General features: G+C 38.7%; 1 protein-coding gene and 1 pseudogene across 1 annotated transcript; one reads left to right on the forward strand and one right to left on the reverse strand.

The window, feature by feature from the left end:
- The first annotated feature begins 9,791 nt into the window (after positions 1-9,791).
- Positions 9,792-11,174, forward strand: LOC115988176 (annotated as a pseudogene).
- A 4,246-nt stretch (positions 11,175-15,420) lies between these two features.
- Positions 15,421-18,772, reverse strand: LOC115984871 (probable pectinesterase 29). Its single transcript, XM_031107867.1, has 4 exons — positions 18,627-18,772; positions 16,152-16,311; positions 15,743-15,958; positions 15,421-15,597 (listed from the first exon to the last, which is right to left on the reverse strand). The coding sequence occupies exons 1-4, from the start codon at positions 18,770-18,772 to the stop codon at positions 15,421-15,423; spliced, it is 699 nt and encodes a 232-aa protein (XP_030963727.1).
- Positions 18,773-20,452: the final 1,680 nt, after the last annotated feature.

The raw sequence follows: 20,452 nt of genomic DNA on the forward strand, positions 1-20,452 counted from the left end.
GCAATGATGCTAGACGGCATGCACACCTTAAAATGATTTCCCTTAAGTAATAATTTCCCGAACTGTTATAAGTAATAATTTCCCCTAAGTCTGTGGTTCGAGGAGCCATGCAGGACTTAGGTTCTGTTTAAAACTTGGATAAATTGTCATAAGTAATAATTTCCCCTAAGTCAGTGGTCCGAGGAGCCATGCAGGACTTAGGTTCTGTTTAAAACTATGATAGTTGTCATAAGTAATAATTTCCCCTAAGTCTGTGGTCTGAGGAGCCATGCAGGACTTAGATTCTGTTTAAAACTATGATAATTTCCATAAGTAATAATTTCCCCTAAGTCTGTGGTCCGAGGAGCCATGCAGGACTTAGGTTCTGTTTAAAACTATAATAGTTGCCATAAGTAATAATTTCCCCTAAGTCTGTGGTCCGAGGAGCCATGCAGGGTTTAGGTTCTGTTTAAAACTTGGATAAATTGTCATGAGTAATAATTTTCCCTAAGTCTGTGGTTCGATGAGCCATGCAGGACTTAGGTTCTGTTTAAAACCATGATAGTTGCCATAAGTAATAATTTCCCCTAAGTCTGTGGTCCGAGGAGCCATGCAGGACTTAGGTTCTATTTAAAACTTGGATAAATTGTCATGAGTAATAATTTCCCCTAAGTCTGTGGTCCGAGGAGCCATGCAGGACTTAGGTTCTGTTTAAAACTATGATAGTTGCCATAAGTAATAATTTCCCCTAATACTGTAATCCGAGAAGTCATGCAGGACTTAGGTTCTGTTTAAAACTTGGATAAATTGTCATGAGTAATAATTTCCCCTAAGTCTGTGGTCCGAGGAGCCATGCAGGACTTAGGTTCTGTTTAAAACTATGATAGTTGTCATAAGTAATAATTTCCCCTAAGTCTGTGGTCTGAGGAGCCATGCAGGACTTAGGTTCTGTTTAAAACTATGATAGTTGTAAATAGACCAGTAGGCATAGGATAATCACGAAACAAAACATGGGCTAAGCCATTTTCATTAATAATAATATTTTCTGAGATTATTTACATTCCATGGTCGAGGTACAGTTTTTTCATCCAAATCTTCTAGATAGTAGGCGCTTATCCCGACCACGGATGTGATGCGATATGGTCCTTCCCAATTGGGCCCCAGCTTGCCCCAAGAGGGGTTTTTTGAGCTGCCGAGAATCTTTCTCATTACGAGATCACCCGAACCTAAAGGTCGCAGTTTAACATTGGCATCATACCCTTATCTTAGCTTCTGGTGATAATAGGCCATATGGATCATCGCTTTTTCCCTTCTTTCCTCAGCTAGGTCTAGACTCCTTCCCAACAACTCGTCGTTATTGTTTGGGGTAAACGAGTTAGACCTCAGTGTGGGAAAGTTGTTCTCAATTGGGAGCACGGCCTCAGCCCCATAAGTCATCGAAAAGGGGGTCTCACCGGTTGACCGTCACGGCGTTGTCCGATAGGTCCATAAGACGTGTGGGAGCTCCTCTACTCATCTCCCCTTTACCTCATCCAGTCTTTTCTTCAGTCCATTCACTATGACCTTGTTCACGGCCTCGACTTGCCCATTTCCTTGGGGGTAGGCGGGAGTGGAATATCGGTTACTGATCCCAAACTCGCGGCAATACTCCCTGAAGCTCTTACTGTCGAATTGAAGACTGTTGTCTGAAATGAGTGTACGTGGAGTTCCGAAGCGGGTGATAATGTTCTTCCAGATGAATTTCTGGGCATCCACGTCCCTAATGTTGGCTAAAGGTTCGGCCTCCACCCATTTAGTGAAGTAATCGGTTCCGACTATTATGTATCGCTTGTTCCCCGCAGCTTTGGGGAAAGGTCCGACAATATCAAGACCCCATTGTGCGAACGGCCATGGGCTGAAGAGGGGGTTGAGGACCCCTCCGGGTTGGTGGATATTTGGGGCGAATCTCTGGCACTGATCACACTTCGTAGCGTATTCTTGGGCCTCTCTTTGCATGTTCAGCCACCAATATCCTTGGGTGAGTGCCCTGTGTGCCAGCGACCTTCCTCTAGTGTGACTTCCACAAATCCCCTCGTGTAAGTCTTCAGGTAAAGACTCGGATTCTTCCGGATGTATGCAGAGTAGGTATGGCCCAGAGTAGGAGCGCCGATATAGTTTGTGGTCCTCCGATAGCCAGAACCGAGGAGCATTCCTCCGTATCTTCTCGGCCTCCAATTTTCCTTCTGGTAGGATGTCGTTCTGGAGCAAGTTTTTTATGGGATCCATCCAGCTGGGACTCTTTCTGATCTGATGGACCTGGGCCGGGTTTCTTCTAATGGGACTCACTTGGACTAGATCTTTGACAAGGATCATTCACGGCAGATTATGCACCGAGGACGTGGCGAGAGTGGCCAGCGAGTCTGCATGGGTGTTTACACTCCTGGAAATGTGCGTCAGTTTGAAGGACTCAAAGCTCGTCCGTAGGCGTTTGACTTGTCCTAGATACTCTTGCATCCTAGCATCTCTGGCTTCCAGCTCACCCATCACTTGGCCGACGACCAACCTGGAGTCCGAGAATGCTTCTAGTACTCTTCCGCCCAATCTTTGAACCATCATCATCCCTTGAAGTAAGGCTTCGTATTCGGCTTCATTGTTCGTAGCCGAGAACCCGAGTCTCAGTGACTTTTCAATGGTAGCACCGTCTGGCGATAATAAAACTATTCCAACTCCGGATCCTCTCTGGTTGGCTGTGCCATCCACATAGACCTTCCAATGCAAGGTTCCCCCTGCTGAAATTGCGCCAACCGACTTTCCATCCATATCTTTTTGCTCGGTTATTGTTTCTACAGAGGGTTCAGCAAACCCCGCTACCAAATCTGCGAGGACCTGACCTTTGATGGAGGATCTGGGCATATATTTAATATCAAAGGCCCCCAAAAGAACACTCCACATGGCGATCCTTCCTATGTAGTCGGCGCTCCGAAGCACCGCTCGAAGGAGAAGCTGAGTTAGAACGATGACCGTATGCGCCTGAAAGTAATGAGGGAGCTTCCGGGTGGCATGTACTATTGCCAGAATTGCCTTTTCTAAAGGTAGGTATCGCACCTCGGCCTCATGTAATGACTTGCTCACATAGTAAACCGGTTGTTGCACCCCATTATCATCCCGTATCAGTACCAGGCTTACAGCATGGGGAGCTACGGTGACGTACGCAAACAGCACCTCGTCTGCCTCAGGGCTGGACATGATGGGTGGTCATGACAGGTATTCCTTCAACTACTGGAAAGCCCGAACACAATCCTCCGACCATTCAAACCCTTTCCACTTGTTTATCAGGAGGTAAAAAGGTCGACATCGATCCGCTGATCGCGATATGAACCGGTTTAATGCTGCAATCATGCCAGTGAGCTTCTGCACTTCTTTCGGATTTTGAGGAGCCTGTAGGCTGTTAATTGCTTTGATTTGATCGGGACTTACTTCTATTCCCCTGTGGGTTACCATATACCCTAAGAATTTCCCAGACCTGACCCCGAATGAACATTTGGAAGCATTCAGCCGTAACCGGTGCTCCCTTAAGATAGCGAAGATTATTTCAAGGTCTTTCACGTGCTCGGACACCCTTTTACTCTTCACAACCATATCGTCTATGTAAACCTCAATGATCTTGCCCAGCTGTGGCTCGAACATCCGGGTCATCATCCTTTGGTAGGTTGATCCTGCGTTCTTCAGTTCAAACGGCATCACCTTATAGTGATAATTTCCGATGGACGTCATGAAAGCCGTCTTCTCTTGGTCTTCTAGCGCAAGGGGTATCTGATGATAGCCCTGGAAGGCATCCAGGAAGCTCATTCGAGGGTGACCCACGGTTGCATCCACCAATCGGTCGATTCGGGGTAGGAGGAATAGGTCCTTTGGGCATGCCTTGTTCAGGTCCGTGAAGTCCACGCAGACCCTCCACTTCCCTGTCTTCTTCCTTACCACCACCGTGTTTGCCAACCATTCGGGGTAAAAGACCTCTTTAATAGCCCCTGCTTTCTTCAGTTTTGCCACCTCGTCTTTTACGGCACCAGCATGTTCCTTTGAAGGGCGTCGGGGTGGCTGCTTCTTCGGAGTGGAAGAGGGGTTGACGTTCAGGTGGTAACAAATAAGGCTTGGATCAACTCCCGGGGCGTCGTAGGCGTCCCATGCAAACACATTGACATTTCCTCTGAGAAATCTGATCAGTTCCTCTTTTTCTTGAGAAGGCAACTCAGAGCCGACTTGAAAAAACTTCTTCGGGTCGTTGTTGACAGCGAACTTCTCCAAACTTTCACACCTTATCTCCTCGGCTAGCCCATCACTTTACCTTGCCGAGGCGGCTGGTTGCTATAAGCTCTCTGGGGCCGAGGACTCGGCACGGGGTCGATGTAAGACGGCGGCCACCATACACTGCCTGGCCACGGCCTGATCTCCTCGGATCTCTTCTACTTGTCCTCTGGATGGGTATTTTACTTTTTGGTGAAGTGTGGAGGATACGGCTTCTAGGGCGTGGATCCATGGCCTGGCAACTATTGCGGTGTAGGGTGAGTAAGCGTCGACCACGATAAAATTTACCTCCACCACCTCCGACCCAGTCTATATGGGTAGTCGGATTTGCCCCTTTGGCATAACAATCCTTCCTTCGAAGCTGAGAAGGGGGGAGTCATAAGCTGTCAAATCTTCCGGCTTCAGGTTCAGCCCCTTGTATAGATCAGGGTACATTATCTCTACCGCACTTCCCGAGTCTACTAACACCCTTTTCACATCGAAGCCTCCAATTCTTACCAAGGCATCATCGTGAGGCTGAATAGTTCCTCTCTTATCCACGTCCGAGAACCCCAGTATCAAAGAGCTTTCCTTTTTTGACTTCTTGGATTCCCTTTGGCTGCCCTCGGAGGGGAGCCGATCAACAGCCAGTATCCTGGGGAGAGGTGGCCCGGTTCTTCCTGGTGCGGCAAGGATGACATGTATCGTTCCGGTGGGGGGACTTAAGGACACATCCTTTCGAGACTCTTATATTGCTTGACCGGGATGGCCGCTCGAGGGGTGCAGAAGGTGACGTAACTTCACTTCTCGGACCAACTGATCTAAGTGATTCCATAGATTCCTGCAATCTTCAGTGGTATGCCCATGGTCCTGATGATAGTGGCAGTATAGGTTCTGGTTACGTTTGGAAGGGTCTCCAGCCATCTTTCCCGGCCATCTGAAATAGGGCTCGTTCCTTACTTTCTCCAGTACCTGTTGTACTGGCTCCCTGAATACGGCATTCATTGTCTGCGGGTTGCTCTGTCCAGCCTGTCGCGAAAAATCTCTCATCGGCTGGCTAAGGTTATACCGTTCTGACCTAAAATCATTTGCTTTGGGGGGGGATGACCTTCTCCTTTCCCCTTCCTTGCAGCTGATCTTCCTCCACCCTTTTGTACTTGTCGATCCTATCCATCAACTGATGAACGTCGGCAACTGGTTTACCAGTAAAGGATTTTCTTAAGTCATGCTTGGTGGGGAGACCGCTTTTGAACGTGCTAATAGCAACATCATCATGGTTGTCATCTAAGTCGTTATACACCTCCCAATATCTATCCGAGTATGCTTTCAGAGTTTCTCCTTCGTGCATGGATAAGGACAATAGCGAACTGAGGGGTCGAGGGACTCTGGTGTTTGTGATAAAGCGGGAGTAGAAAGCCTAAGTGAGCTGCTTGTAGGAGCCTATGGCGTTTGTCTTCAGGCTATTGAACCACCTCATCGCCATTGATCCCAAGCTGGACGGGAAGATTTTACACATTAGGGCTTCATTTTGCGAGTAGATCGCTATTTTTTGGTTAAACTGGCTCACATGCTCTACCGGGTCTGCTCGGCCGTTATAGATGGCGAACGCCGGTTGGTTGAAGCGTCGAGGCAGCTTAGCCCCTTCGATTCTATACGTGAAGGGTGACCTTGAAACCTGGTCCAGCGCCTTCCTCATAGCATCGTTTCCCGAACCCTTGCTAGATGGGCTCTCATACTTCCGTACAGGGCGTGGTTCCTTTTCGTAGGAAAAGGTTTCACTTGGGGGGGTCCTTGACCTTCGTCGGTAACTCGCATCCTCCGCATTAGAAGACTCGTCTGAGTCAGAGGGAGATCGCTTTCGCTGAACACGTCGTAACTTCCTTTTCAGGTTATCTATCTCTCGCTGCATGGCCTGATGACTATTTCGCCTCTGGGACACATGACTACCTATCTGAGTGTGACTCTGGCTTGTCCGGATAGTATGCACACTTCCCTCATGATTCCCTCTGCCGCCTGGGTTGGCAGGGTTATTTTGCCTCTGGGACTCAGCGGGTTGTGTCTGTTGGGAGTTAGCCTGGTGAGGATTCTCTTGGTGTGGACCTAGTTCTGCCATGCTCAACCGTTACGCTAGCTGATGCCTTAGTTCTTTCCCACAGACGGCGCCAATTGTAGTTGCACGATTTTCCTGGTCCAAATCCTACTGATCAGGCCTTGGCCCAAGGCACAACACACAATAAATCTTTGTAGAGGATGGGTCAAAGAACTTAGCCTCAGTGAACTTAATCGGTCTGATGCATGGACAATGTTGTTGCAGAAACAAAGACACAAGAAGGGATATCTAACAGAATATTCTATTTCCTGGGTACAGATAATACATTTTTCGTCCACTTCTTTGAGGGACTCCACTACATTATATAGCTCTCTCATTCTTATCTGAACTTTACACTTGTTGATCATCTAAGCCCCCACTTGAGCACCTGTCCTATCAGGCACCCTTATCACTCCCTTGTGAGTTGCAGTGGCCAAGGTAGTACTGTTTAATGGTCTTTTCCTCATTAATGCGGCCAAGAGGGTAGTTGTGACACATTTAATGTGGTGGTGGCAGCTTTCCATGAGATATTTTGGGTTTTATTCTTTTTTATATGCTTGGAGGATAAACTGTAATGGTCGGGGCGAGCTCTTGGTCCGGACTTCGTAATGTCTGAGGAGGAGTTACTCCTCGGACAGGTTTCTTTTACCGCAAGTGGGTCTGAATAATGTTTCGGCTATGACTTCTCCTTGGACAGGATGCTTCTCGGACGAGCCCGTAGTTTAACTAGCCCATTATTTTGGGCTGGGCCCCACACACACATATATATATATATATATATATTGCAAACTCATTATAAAAAATAAAAAATAAAATGTAACTATTGTCACCTTAACAATAAAATAAATATTTAAAATTTTTTTTTCTTCTATGATTAAGAATTGAAATATTAATTTGTAAAACTTATATAATAAATTTTGTAAATAGGTGTAATATCACTTCTAAAACTTTGCATGAAAAAGTATATAAATTAATGTTGACAATGCAGACTATTTGGTGAAGTAGTTTTCGAACTACAATACTTTAAAGTACAATTTGTTTTTATTAAAAAAAAAAAAAATTATTTCAAAAAGTTTATAAACAAGTTTTACGGAACGGGACGATAGCATTATATATATATATATATATATATGTATGTATGTATATGTTTGTGTGTGTATCCCATTTGCAATACAATGTCATATAAAGTTTTTAAAATTTCTTTTTATCTTCTCAAGAAACAACCTCAATCTTTTCAAAATATTTTTTTAGAAGAAATCTTTTCAAACTTGGTTTTTTGTCATCACATCAAATATGTACATTAAAGCAAATCTTTTGAAGAATGAATTTTATTCAATTGAAATGTATTTTCATTGAAAGTATATTGAGCACACCCATAGGAACTTCTTTCAACTAAACATTGTTGGTAGACATGTCTTGAAACCTAATTTACACAATGATTTTTATTAGTCATAATTGATAAATGATAGGCTATGTTCAAATACATCGCGTAAAACCTGATGATTTTTCACTTCCAAATTTCTATATATTGGCTAATAACGTTTTTTTTTTTTTTTTTTTGTTGAGAAAATATTGGCTCATAACTTTGTTAAACTTACTGCTAGTTTAGGGATTTTTCTTTCTATATCCATCATGGTCATCAAATACCAAGATAATTAGTGATTATAAAAAATCATTCCATCAATAAATTATTAATAGAGGAACCATCCCAAGCAAGAGGAAAATGATAGACGTCCAGGAGGCAACCACAGCTGCCGCATTAATTGCAAAGAAACTACTTTTCCAGCCGCATTAATGTAGAGAAGACAGGTGAATAGTGTTATCTTGGTCAGTGCAACTCACAGAAAGATAAGGTGGATGTCTGATGGGACAGGCACTCAAGTGAAAATCCAGATGGTTAACAAGTGTAAGGCTCTTATCAATTTGAGGGTGCTATATAAGAGAAGGAGATCCCCATGAAGAGGGGATCGGAGAATTGAGGAAAAAGAAAGAGAGAGAGAAAGAAGTGAAGGAATTCTGTAGTCTGTAATCAAGAGCAAGAGGTGCACTTATACGTCTCCTCGGATCGATACCCTGTGAACTAAAATGGAATATTCTCACGTTCAATATGCTGCATGGTATATTTCTAACTGACGTTCACTTCGTCTAGCCCTAGTTCTGTAACCCGCTCTCTACAAATTCATTGTCTGGGGACTTTTGGGCCAGAACCACTTACTTGCTGGGCCTGGGCCCCAAAAACCGCTCCTACATATATATATATATATATATATGTGTGTGTGTGCACTAATTTTAGTAATTTTATTCTATAAAATTACATTTTGTTTCTCATAAACAATATCATTGATTCTATTAGGAACAATGCTATACTCACAAACTTTTTTACAACATATATATAAACTATTTTAGTTGCAAATTTTGATTAGTTTGCATATGTGCCCACCACTCACATCAGTAATTTATAAAAAAAAATTGTAGCTCTAGCATTTTTCTCATTTTAGTGACCATTAAAAATATCTAAAATCTTAAACAAAATATACAAGCCCAAAAAATATAGCTTAACAACAAAAATTACCAATAGTAAAACTAAAATAAAAAAATAAAAAAGATCAATTAACCAATTTTATTTAAAATAAACAACCTTGAATTTTTAAAAATTCTAAACAAAAATAAATTTGCTCTTACCTAAAAAAAAAATCTCAATGGCTAAATAATAACAGAGTTAAAGTTTGAAATTGCATAAATTGCCATGCCCCCTACCTCAAAGTTCTGGCTCCATCCCTGCACAAATTGTCCCATTGATTAGTGAATTACCATTTGAAGTCAATAAATTTGAAGTCAATAAATTTTGTAGTAACTAAAAATACTCATTTGTAAAGCCTATACGTATAGACATTTAAGAAATAGTGGACAGATTTAATTTTTCTATAATTATAAAACTTGACTTAAAAATTAAATATTTAAAAAAGATTATTTTTATTTATCAATACTTATAAATTAAGTATTTATCACAAATAAATATATATATATATATATATATATTTCAACTTTTCCATAAATAGAATGGAGTAATGACTAGTTATATTTTGAAAATAAACTCTTAACCGTGAAATACACGTACTCTATTTCAATGAAACGAAAAGGAAGCTCATATTTGGTCTCAAGAATTATAGTAGTTCTAAAGGCATTTTTGTTCTGACTTGTAGGTATATAAGATATTGACCTCGCAACCTTTGTTAAATTGCATGATTCAATAAAAGTAAGAAACCATCTTTGAAGAGGGGATGAGTCAATCCAATATTAGGCTAAGTCAAGCCAGTTACAAGTCAATATTTTCCACATCTGACGCCTTCTTCTCAGTTATGTTTCGTTGGTATAAATAAGACTCCGCAAACCTATCTACCTCCATTCTCAACCTCTCATCCTCCAAAGACAGAAAATAACCACATACAACCTCAATCAAATGGCTTCCCTACAAGCTTCACCTCTCACACTCTCTTCTTCTTCAAACAAAATCAGTGCTGCCATTCATCTCCCAAAACTTCCAATAGTCCCTTTGTCAGTTCCAAAAATTCCAACAAGAACTGTGGTTGAGGAATTGAACATAAGGGCTGGGTTTACAAAAACAGTCCCAATTGATGTTGAATCATACAACTCCATTAGTATTGCAAATACCCAACTCTATGCTCTTTTAGAAGCTGTAGCTGATAGGGTAGAGATGCACAATAACATTGGAAAGCAACGTGACAATTGGAACACCCTTCTTTTGAACTCTATCAACATGATAACTCTTACTGCTGCAACCTTAACTGGTGTTGGACCGATTGGAGGCGCTGGAATGCCTCTATTGGCTTTGAAATTATTGTCCGCGCTATTGTACTCTGCAGCCACAGGATTGTTGCTTATAATGAACAAAATTCAGCCCTCACAACTTGCCGAGGAACAACGCAATGCTACTAACAAGATTGTTCAAGCAACTCCAAAGCCAAATCCAAACTATCCTCACTCTTGGCTTTCCAACTCAAGAGGATGTGAAAATTATGATGGAAAAGGTCTTGGCTCTTGATAAAGCCTTCCCACTTCCCTTGCTCGGAGCAATGCTAGAAAAGTTTCCCTCAAAATTTGAACCTGCTGTTTGGTGGCCTTCAACACAATACCAGAAAAAAACCAGAGCCGAAGAAGGTAAATTTCATAAGATGGAAAAGAACGGTTGGAGTGAAGAGTTGGAAGTTGAAATGAGAGATATAATGGAAGTGGTGAAGAGAAAAGACATTAAAGACTATGTAAGGCTAGGCAACTTGATGTTGAAGATCAACAAGATTTTGGCTATCTCAGGCCCATTACTCACTGGCATTGCCGCCATAGGTTCCACTTTTGTGGGTAATGGATCATGGGCAGCGATAATAGCAGTGGCTGCTGGGGCATTAGGAAGTGTTGTTAATACTTTGATCATGGTGGGCAAGTTGGAATGGTGTTTGAGATGTATAGAAACTCCGCTGGCTTCTTTAGCCTATTGGAAGAATCAATAGAAGGCACTCTTGATGAAAAAGATTTGGAAAAAAGAGAGAATGTGGAGTTGTTTGAGATGAAGGTGGCTTTGAAGTTTGGAAGAAGCTTGTCACAGCTAAAAGAACTTGCACAAAAATCTGCTTATTCTCGAAGAGAAGGAACTTCAATTGATGAATTTGCAAGCAAACTTTTCTAATTTTAGTTCTGTACAGACTTATTCTTTGATTCTTTTGACAAACAAAATTTTTGTATATCCATGTAACATTGAAAAGGGTTTACTTTGATTCTTTGTAAACTCAATGAAATACTAAAAATGTTTTCAGCCTATCTGATACGGCTAAAGGCCTTCCATTTATAATGGGACTGTACAGATGCAGGAATTTGGAATATAACAGAGTTTCAAATACAAATGACTCTATCCTATCTTAAGTTTGAAAATACAAATAACTCTATCCTATCTTATCATAATCTAGAGTTGTTACAATTTGTATTTCGTTTATCATAACTAGAATATAACTTGTGATAAGCTCTGATCCTTAACATGCCCCCGCAAGCTCAACTGTACTGGAAGACCATTGAGGTTGGTCCGAAGAAGAGCAAATCTAGATGAAGATAGGGGCTTGGTAAAGATGTCAGCTAGTTGATCTTTACTAGACAGAAAATGAATTATGAGTGAGCCATTAGCAACCATATCCCTGACTAAATGAAAATCAATCTTTTTTTTTTTTTTGAGTGTAAATGAAAATCAATCTTAACATGCTTTGTACGAGCATGGAAGATAGGATTGGAAGATAAATAAGTTGAGCCAATGTTGTCACACCATAGAACTAGAGACCTAGGTACAGGGGTACCAAGCTCATATAAAAAACCATGCAACCATTTAACTTCAGCTGCTGCATTCACAAGAGCTTTGTACTCAGCCTCAATGCTGGACCTAGCCATGGTCTTTTTCTTTTTACAGCCCTAGGAAATAAGATTATCACCAAGAAAAACATAAAAACCCCTAGTTGAGCGCCGATCATCACGATAGCCAGCCCAATCAGAATCAGAAAAATCTTGGAGGGTATTGAACTTAGAGCGTTTGAGCTGAAGACCATGATGAACCATTTGTTTAAGATAAAGCAGAAGGCATTTGACAAATTGTCAGTGAAGTGATGTGGGGCCATGCATATATTGGGATAGCTTGTTTTCAATTTGCCTATCCGTGGTTCAAAATTTAATACTTTACTCACTTGAGATTTGCTCTGTTAAGCATCCATTACCTACCTTTCCATTTGCTGTAAAACAAACACATTTTTAGACGAAAACAAACATAAAACAAATCAAAAAACTAAGGTTTCCAATTTTTACCAAAAAAAAAAAAAAAAAAATGTGTATGGACATCATTGGTGTTTTGTTTTCTTTACAATAAGAAATGATGTAACACGATTGATAATAGCCTTTCTCTTCCCTTTTTCGGTATGCAGAAATAGGGGTCATACTTTGTGTATTTTGCCTTATATCAATGAAAGTTTCTTTTAGATTAAAAAAAGAAGCAAGTAAAAATCAAATGCGAAGTAAACATTCTCAGCAACAAAGAAACATTCTCAGCAACAAAGAAACCAACACCAAATCAAATCCACCAAAAAAGAAACCAAAGTAGAAAGGGTGGTGATTCAATCTCAAAACAATTATTCCTTCCACCTAGGCTATGGATTTTTCTTTATGAAAGAACAAAACAAAATCAGCTGAACCCACAACCAAAACCATAAAAAAATGAAACCCACTAAGCAAGAACGAAGGCATCATAGTTCGATCTCGACCATCAGGATGAAAGAACAAAGCAAAATCAGCTGAACCCACAACCAAAACCACAAAAAAATGAAACCCATGAAGCAAGAACAAAGGCAACACAATTTGATCTAGACCGTCGAGATGAAAGAACAAAGCAAAATTAGATGAACCCATAACCAAAACCACAAAAAAAAAAAAAAAAAAAAAAAACCACGAAGCAAGAACGAAGGCATCACATTCCGATCTAGACCGTCGGGATGGATTCCTCGCAAAAACAATGGTGTTGATTTGGGCAAGGAATTAATATTCTCCGTTGTGGTCGATCTGGCCTTTCACTATGGTGGCCGATGTCCTCCTTAACTCCACCATCGAAGAGAGAGAGAGAGAGAGAGAGAGAGAACAAAGAGGAGAGCGAGAATGTTGTAGAAGAATAGGTGAGAGGAAAGAGACACGTAGAGAAGGAAAATATGATATTTATAGTGGTTGACTTAGGCTTGATTTTTCTGGACATATACTCCCATAGCAGTTTTTAAGAAATCAAAAACACTAACTTTTTTATTTTTGTTATGTTTATTTTTCTTTAAAAATATGTTTTTCTAATAGCAAAAGAAGAGGTAGGTAACAGATCTCTAACGGAAGTTACCTCAAGTGGGCAAAATATAAGTTTTGAACCGCAGGTAGGCAAAGTGAAAACGGACCTAACCACAAGTGGGTTTACTATAATTTCTCCTATATTTAATATAATATATGGCTGTAGTACAATGCGATTTAATAAAATTGCACACCACACCGCATAGTGTGGTGCAGTTCACTATCACTTGCAGTGCGGTGCAATTACTCCATTTTAAGGGCGATTTTGGTTGATTTGGGTGTAGTCATGTTGTTCCTAATCACATCTTAGAGGGAGGGAGGGAGGGAGGGAATGGGGGGAGGGGGCGGGGGGGCACTTTCAAAATACACTTGTTTCCTCAACTTTCAAATTCCATCGTATAGAATAGCTCCAAAAAACATAAAATCATTTTTTGGGCCTAGACTCAAGCAATCAACGAAAAGGCCGGGGGAGAGGAAAAGAGTTGGATGAGTTCCAAGGCTATTAAGGAGAACCAGAGGGCATTCGTTCTCACCCCTATTAAGTATTGAACCAAATAGCCTTGGCCACCAGGCAAAGAACAAAAAGATCGATCGAGGACTCAATTTCTAGCTTACAAAGGGGACACAGAGCATCTCCAATTTAAAAAAATCTAGCTAAATTGGCATTGGTAGGCAAGAACTCAGCTTAGCATTTTCTGTCCCCCATGCATATTAGGTTTCCATATTCAGCCCCAAAGAGGCTCAAAGGGTTGATGCAACATGGGATATATATACACACACATGCATAAAAGTTAAATCACATCTAAATTGTTAATGACCATGGGCTTCAAAAAATTTCAACAACCTAAATGGTATCTCTATATTTTCAATGATCAATAGAGATATTAACTGCTAGAATCCTCCTCCCCTGCCTAATTTAAAAAAAAAAAAAAAAATTACATTTAGGTTATTATAATGTTTTTGTTAAGAAGAGAGACACAAAGACTTCTTCCATTTTAAACTAGACATCAACCACTTTTCCAAATAAAAAATTAAATTGGTAAGATATATTTTACTTCAAATGATTAAATTGTAATATGTTATTTAAAAAAAAAAAAACTATTGTATTATAGTAACAAATTCACTAAAAGTAAAGCCAACTGTGATGGCTACATATTGAATTTTTTCCTTTGATACATAACAAACAACTTTGGTAAAAAAATAGTACTTAATCAAACGATTGTAGGCAGATTGGCAATCCATTCTTTGTGGTTGATGAATCTATCAACACTTAAAAATTGATTGAGATCACCCACACTCAATTTCTTTAGCCAAGGAACACGATGAGAAGTGTTAGCTCCTAGGCCAGTATTATCCACCTCCACGTATGTAAATTGAACTCTGCATTTTGTATATGGAGAGTATTGTTAAACATTATTTTTTATTGATATATCAATAATTAGGGTGAGAGGATTTGAATCCTAGCTAGATATCTTCGTTGAAAAGAACAAGAAGTTTTGAGTTACAAGGCTCTTGTTGACTACTATCATACATATATAAGACATCAAAGAGCGAACCCTAATTTAACATGCAAACATATGTATATGTGTGAGTGCATGTCTAGATTATGATCCTCTAGACTTCTTAGAGTTACAGAATCCATATTATTTTAAATTGGGGTTATTTATTTTGAAACGAATCAATTTAATTAAACCATGTCATTCAATATTTTTTTTTTTTTAAAAAGAATTAAAAAAGAAGTTGATTATCATCATTTTGATATTTATAGAATCTTTTGATGAGGTGGCAAATTTAATTAGCACATTTGAAAAGATTTTAAAAATTCTATGGTCTCTTTATTTCTCCTCACTCCACAAATATAAATGCTTGTAAAGCGTGGGGGGCAATGACTAGGATTCAAGTCTCTAGAAAGAGTTTCACATATATATACGCTTACATTAGATTATAGTAAAAATTCTATCTTGTATAGTAAAATAAAATTTTTAAAAAAAAATCTCTAAAAAATCTGACATGGTATGATTCTAGAAGGTGGCCCTTTTTCCTAGGGGTATTATTTTTATTATTATTATTATTATTTATTTATTTTTTTGTGTGGTGGGCCTTAGTCCAAGCCTAAGTTGCCTAGGTCTTAAGCCGCCCTGATAATCTGATAATAAAAGATAAACGTAGACAAAAAAACTAATGACATGGACATCAATGTTTCCGAGAGATTGAATTTCTTACTCATGGCCCACGTTGAACCAAGCATTCCAGCCCTGCGGGACTACTACATCTGATAACTTTGAATTGGCAATAATTACTCTAGAAAAAGCTCTCCCAAGGTAAGCTTTACCTTTCCCAAGAGTCTCACAATCTTTAAACACAAAGCCAGAAGGATCATCAGCTGAGTCCCTTCCCTATGCAGTTATATAGCCGAGGTAGGTTCCCAATGAATAATGTACAACACTTTGCTACATATCCAACCAAAAAAAAAGTTATTACATGATCGAATAATTTTGTTTAGGTTAAAATATAAACGAAAATGAATAATTTTGCTTTCACCTCATAGAAAGATTGGCCATTGCCAAATATAAAATCAATTCCACCTTGGATGTAGCATTGGTAAAAGTAATGGTGGCCTACGGCATCCCACAAGGTATCTTGCATCCCCGAAAAGCTGCAGTTGTAGAAAGCAGCTTTGTCCCCTAGTATTTCAGCTGCCAAAGCTGGTCTGTGGCGTTTCTGTTTTGGGCTATACAGACCAATATTGTATGTGTTCTGTTAAGAGTTTTACACATGGGTTATACAATATTTAACATTAATACTAAATAATTTGCACATGCATTTATTCAAGTACTTGGGCTAGTGTGAGTTTTAATTAGTTTAACTAATAAAGTTTTTAGTCGTTGAATAAGAGATCGAAGGTTTGAACCCTATCTACACCAAAAGTTATTGCTATCAGTATCCTTACCTTAAATTCAATGCCTTTGACCACAAGATTTTCAGCAACTGAAGTGAAAGTAGAGCTAGAATTCATAAGTTTATGATCACCCCATTCAATTAACGTAACATGTCGGCCTGCTCCATTACGGAAAATACATGTTTTATCGTATGTGATTGTGACTTTTTCTCTGCACAATAAGATAATTAAATATACAAAACCTCATAATCAAATTAATAAGCTGTACAATACACTAAGAACTCATTCATAAAAAAGAAAGAAAAAACAAATACACTAATAACTCTACGCACATATACAAGTTGCACATATATTTATGCCTCAACTAGCTAGGTTTTAAAGTGTTTTTTTTTTTTTTTTAACTTGTATACGCCAGCAAAAATTTGAATCCGTATCCACTTAGTGTTGCCTGAAGGAATAGAATCAATGGCGCTTTGAATGTTCGTGAAGTTTCCGTGACAGCCTACAATATCTACAGTCTGATAACCGGTTCAAAATAAATAAATAAATAAAAAGCTTTTTTTTTTTTTTTTTAAGGGTACTTCCTTTATAAGCGTACAGTCGTTATCACATGCCTAGCTTTTGCTTGGGTTTGAGGTGTGACATACAGTGATGGTAAATGCAACTTTGAAGGGGTTGGCTTCATTTAGTTCACACAAGAAAGCTGATATAGACACACTGCAGTATAGTAACAAAAGGGTAATGCATGAAAATAATTGGAGAGACTGCATTTTATGCATGTGAGTATCTCCTACCTAGTATAAGCTTAATTTTAAACAAATATTCTTTTAGTACAAAACTCTAATAGAAGCCATAATTTATAAAGAGACCAACGGCAGGGTATTTTCCAAGAGGCCACGGCCTTTTTGGTGGAATATACAAAAACAATTAAAAAATAAAATCAAATTTGAAATCAAATTTATCGTCATTATTTGAATAATGATCATATTTTCTGTCTGTAAATTACCAAATTTAGCTCGAAATTTATGCATGGGCTGGGCTATTATGTCAAGTCATGGGCGTATCCATTGTTAAATGCGACGTAGATTCATTTTCTTTTTCTCTTCAGGTTAAATTATCAGACTAGCTAGGATTTAAATTAATTGGATCGATTACATGTTAGATTATTGAAATATTTTCTGGCTAGTATAAAAAAGGCAGGATTTTATGCTAGACTAGATTATTCTTTATATTCTTTTTTGAAATATAATTACAATATGCTGCTAATTCCGCAACTCGAACCATTTCCCCCCAAACTTCCAAGCACTTTGTGCATGGAAAGTGTGAATTCAACTACAAGACATTTGACGATTATTCTTTATATTCTAAGTAAAGATATATAGGAGCAAAAATAACTTTGACTATATAAAATAAGAATAATATCTTTTACGAACTCCCCCACGCGAACGGCACTATACTTAGCACAACAAGTATGCATGTGATTGTTGTACTGATGACCAAATCTGGATATATCTGATCTCCTCCAAGACTTGTGTGTAAATTGTAAATGCTATACTGAGTATTAATATTATCAATAAATTTTTTCTGAATATTTTATAAATAATAATTAAAAAAATCTTAATTTTAAAATAAATAATGATGTTGATGAAGGTACATTATAATTGCTCTCCACAATCTTCAAAGACACTCAGTTATAGTTCCCATCAGATGGTGATTGAAGGCCCGTTTGGTTTAAAGGTAGCTGACTCAATTTTCAAAACCCATAACTCGAACCCAAAACTCATAACTCCCTACTCAAACCTCATCATTACTCAAAAATTACAAAACACATGTTTGGACTCAGTTCTTAGTTACATATCTCTACAACTTTTCCCCAAAACTGTGGACCCCACCACTGACACTACTAAGTGTTGCCTACTGTTGCTACTTGCGTCTCATTAACCAAAAAACTTCTTTTGCTTTACTTCTCCCACTGAGTCACCGTGGAACCATCCACTACCACCACTGAAACACCAGCCACCACTGAACCACAAACCCACCACTAAACCAACACTAACCACCACCGGACCAACACTGCCAACACAGAAGTAAAACCCATTGAAACAATTGAAGCAAAACCCATCATCGAAGCAAAACCCAGCCAACACCCAATCAAAGCAAAACCCACACCAAAGCAAAACCCATCACCGATTCAAACCCAGCCAACAACCAATTGAAGCAAAACCAACACCGAAGCAAAACCTACACAGAAGCAAGATCCATTATCGGTTCAAACCCAGCCAACATCGGTTCAAACCCAACCCAGCCAATATCAGCCTCCACGATCCACGACCTAGGCCATCCATGACTGAAATTGTAACATCCCAATCAGTTTTTTTTTTTTTTTTTTTTTTAAGGTAAAAAAAAAAAAAAAAAGTCAAGATCAGATTTTTTTTTGGAATCCCACATGCCCCACCTAACCCCACTATCCACCACTCCTTTTTCACTTCTCTCTTACTCTCTTTGACCGGCTCCTCACTTCCTTACTTCTCTTTTCTTTCTTTTTTCTTCTTGTTCATTTTCGGTGGAACACTCCTCTTCACTCCTTCAAACACTCTTGCCGGCACCTCCATATCACCATTTTCCACCATCATTTTTATGGCAAGATCACCGACAAATTCTTGAGAACCCATAAACACCTTGACATCTTTTTTTTTTTAGGTAAAATTTTCTAATCTTTTTGGTGGGTTTTATATTCCTTGAGGTCATATTTTTATCCAAGCTTTAATAATGTTACCCATGTGATTTATGAGCATTGGAAGTGATATTTATGTGTTTTTATGTATGGGTTTAGTATTGGTGGAATTATTTGATGAGTGGGTATATGGTTTGTGCTAATGATGACTACCTAAGGTTTATTTATGATGGAAAATTTAGGGGTTTTGAGTTTTAACATGTGATGGTTAGTAAATTTAATTTTTCCATTGCCATTGGGTTTATTTGGAGCTAGTTGAAGTTCTAAATTTCTTGTCTTAGAGGATATATTGATTTTGCTTTCATGGGTCTCTTAATGATGTAGTGTAAATTTTATGGAAGCTAGTCATAATATTGGAGATGATATTAAATGGGTTAACTTTATAAATTGGAGTTTATGCCTTGTGAATCAATTTGTTGAGAAACTATAGAAGTGGAATATATTATTATTGATGAGGTTAAATACTCGGCTTGCCTAATTAAATTCTCACTTGGCAATTCCTAAATTGTAATTAGATACAATTTCAAGCTCTATGCTTATTGTGATAGGTTTACTTGATATTGTTTAGGTTCTAGCTAATCTCCTTGGAGCTTGGAGAGTTAGGATTTTGCGGTTGCGAGGTAAGTAGCTTTTTAATGGGATTTTGAAAAATAACCATGTTGCATAAATGTTGTTTTTGGGTTAGACACACTTTTGGAAACCATCTATGGAAACTATATTTTTCTAAAAACTATTGTGTTGTAACCTATATATATATATATGAAAATGCATCATATTTGGTATTGCATTTGGGGAAATGCATGAATTGTTGATATGAGAAAAAAAAAAAAAAAAAAAAAAAAAAAAAAAGAGCATCTTTTATTTAATCTTTGATAAGGAAATCATGGATTTTATGGTATATTAAAAAATTTAAAGATGCTTATCTTGTCTTGTTATGTGAGAAATTGAAAGAAAATATCTTGACAAGAATGAAATTGAAAACTTTATAAACTTTGTGGAAGTTAGATTATTTAAGGTTTTTCTAAAACTACCTAGTTATGAACTATGTATTTGAAAGGAAATATATACCTGTGAGCTTTATGTGGTTTTAAAACCTTGCCATGTGCGATTTCCCGGTGATCACCTGATTTGGTTTTCGTAGTTTTTGTGACAACGAAATCAAATCCAAGTCAGTGTCCTTTCACTTTGGATGACGTGTTCTTCCCTGCTGCCCATGGGGGGAAGATGTTTCTTGATTGTGTGTGGGTGAGGTTGCTGCCCATGGGGCTAAGAGACCATATGCAAGAGAGGTCTTATTTGACACGCTCTCTTTACTGCCTATAGTAGGAGAGAAAAACCTTAAGGGTATGGGTGAAGTTGTTGTCCATGGGGCCAAGAGTCTGCATACCAAAGAGGACAATATCATGTCAGTTGTGAATAGGTGGATCCCCTGACTAGTCTATGTGGTTGTGTGGTATATTTGTGATAATTTATCTTATGTTAGATATTATGGCTTTCGAAATTATATTGTTGATGCTCACAGATTGTAGTATATAGTTTCAAGGTATTTATTTTGAGAAATTTTGTGTTTCATTACTTAATCATTCTTGTCATATTATTATTTTTGAAGATGAAACTT

Source organism: Quercus lobata, chromosome 4 (genome assembly GCF_001633185.2).
Source record: "Quercus lobata isolate SW786 chromosome 4, ValleyOak3.0 Primary Assembly, whole genome shotgun sequence".
NCBI classification, from domain to species: Eukaryota; Viridiplantae; Streptophyta; class Magnoliopsida; order Fagales; family Fagaceae; genus Quercus; species Quercus lobata.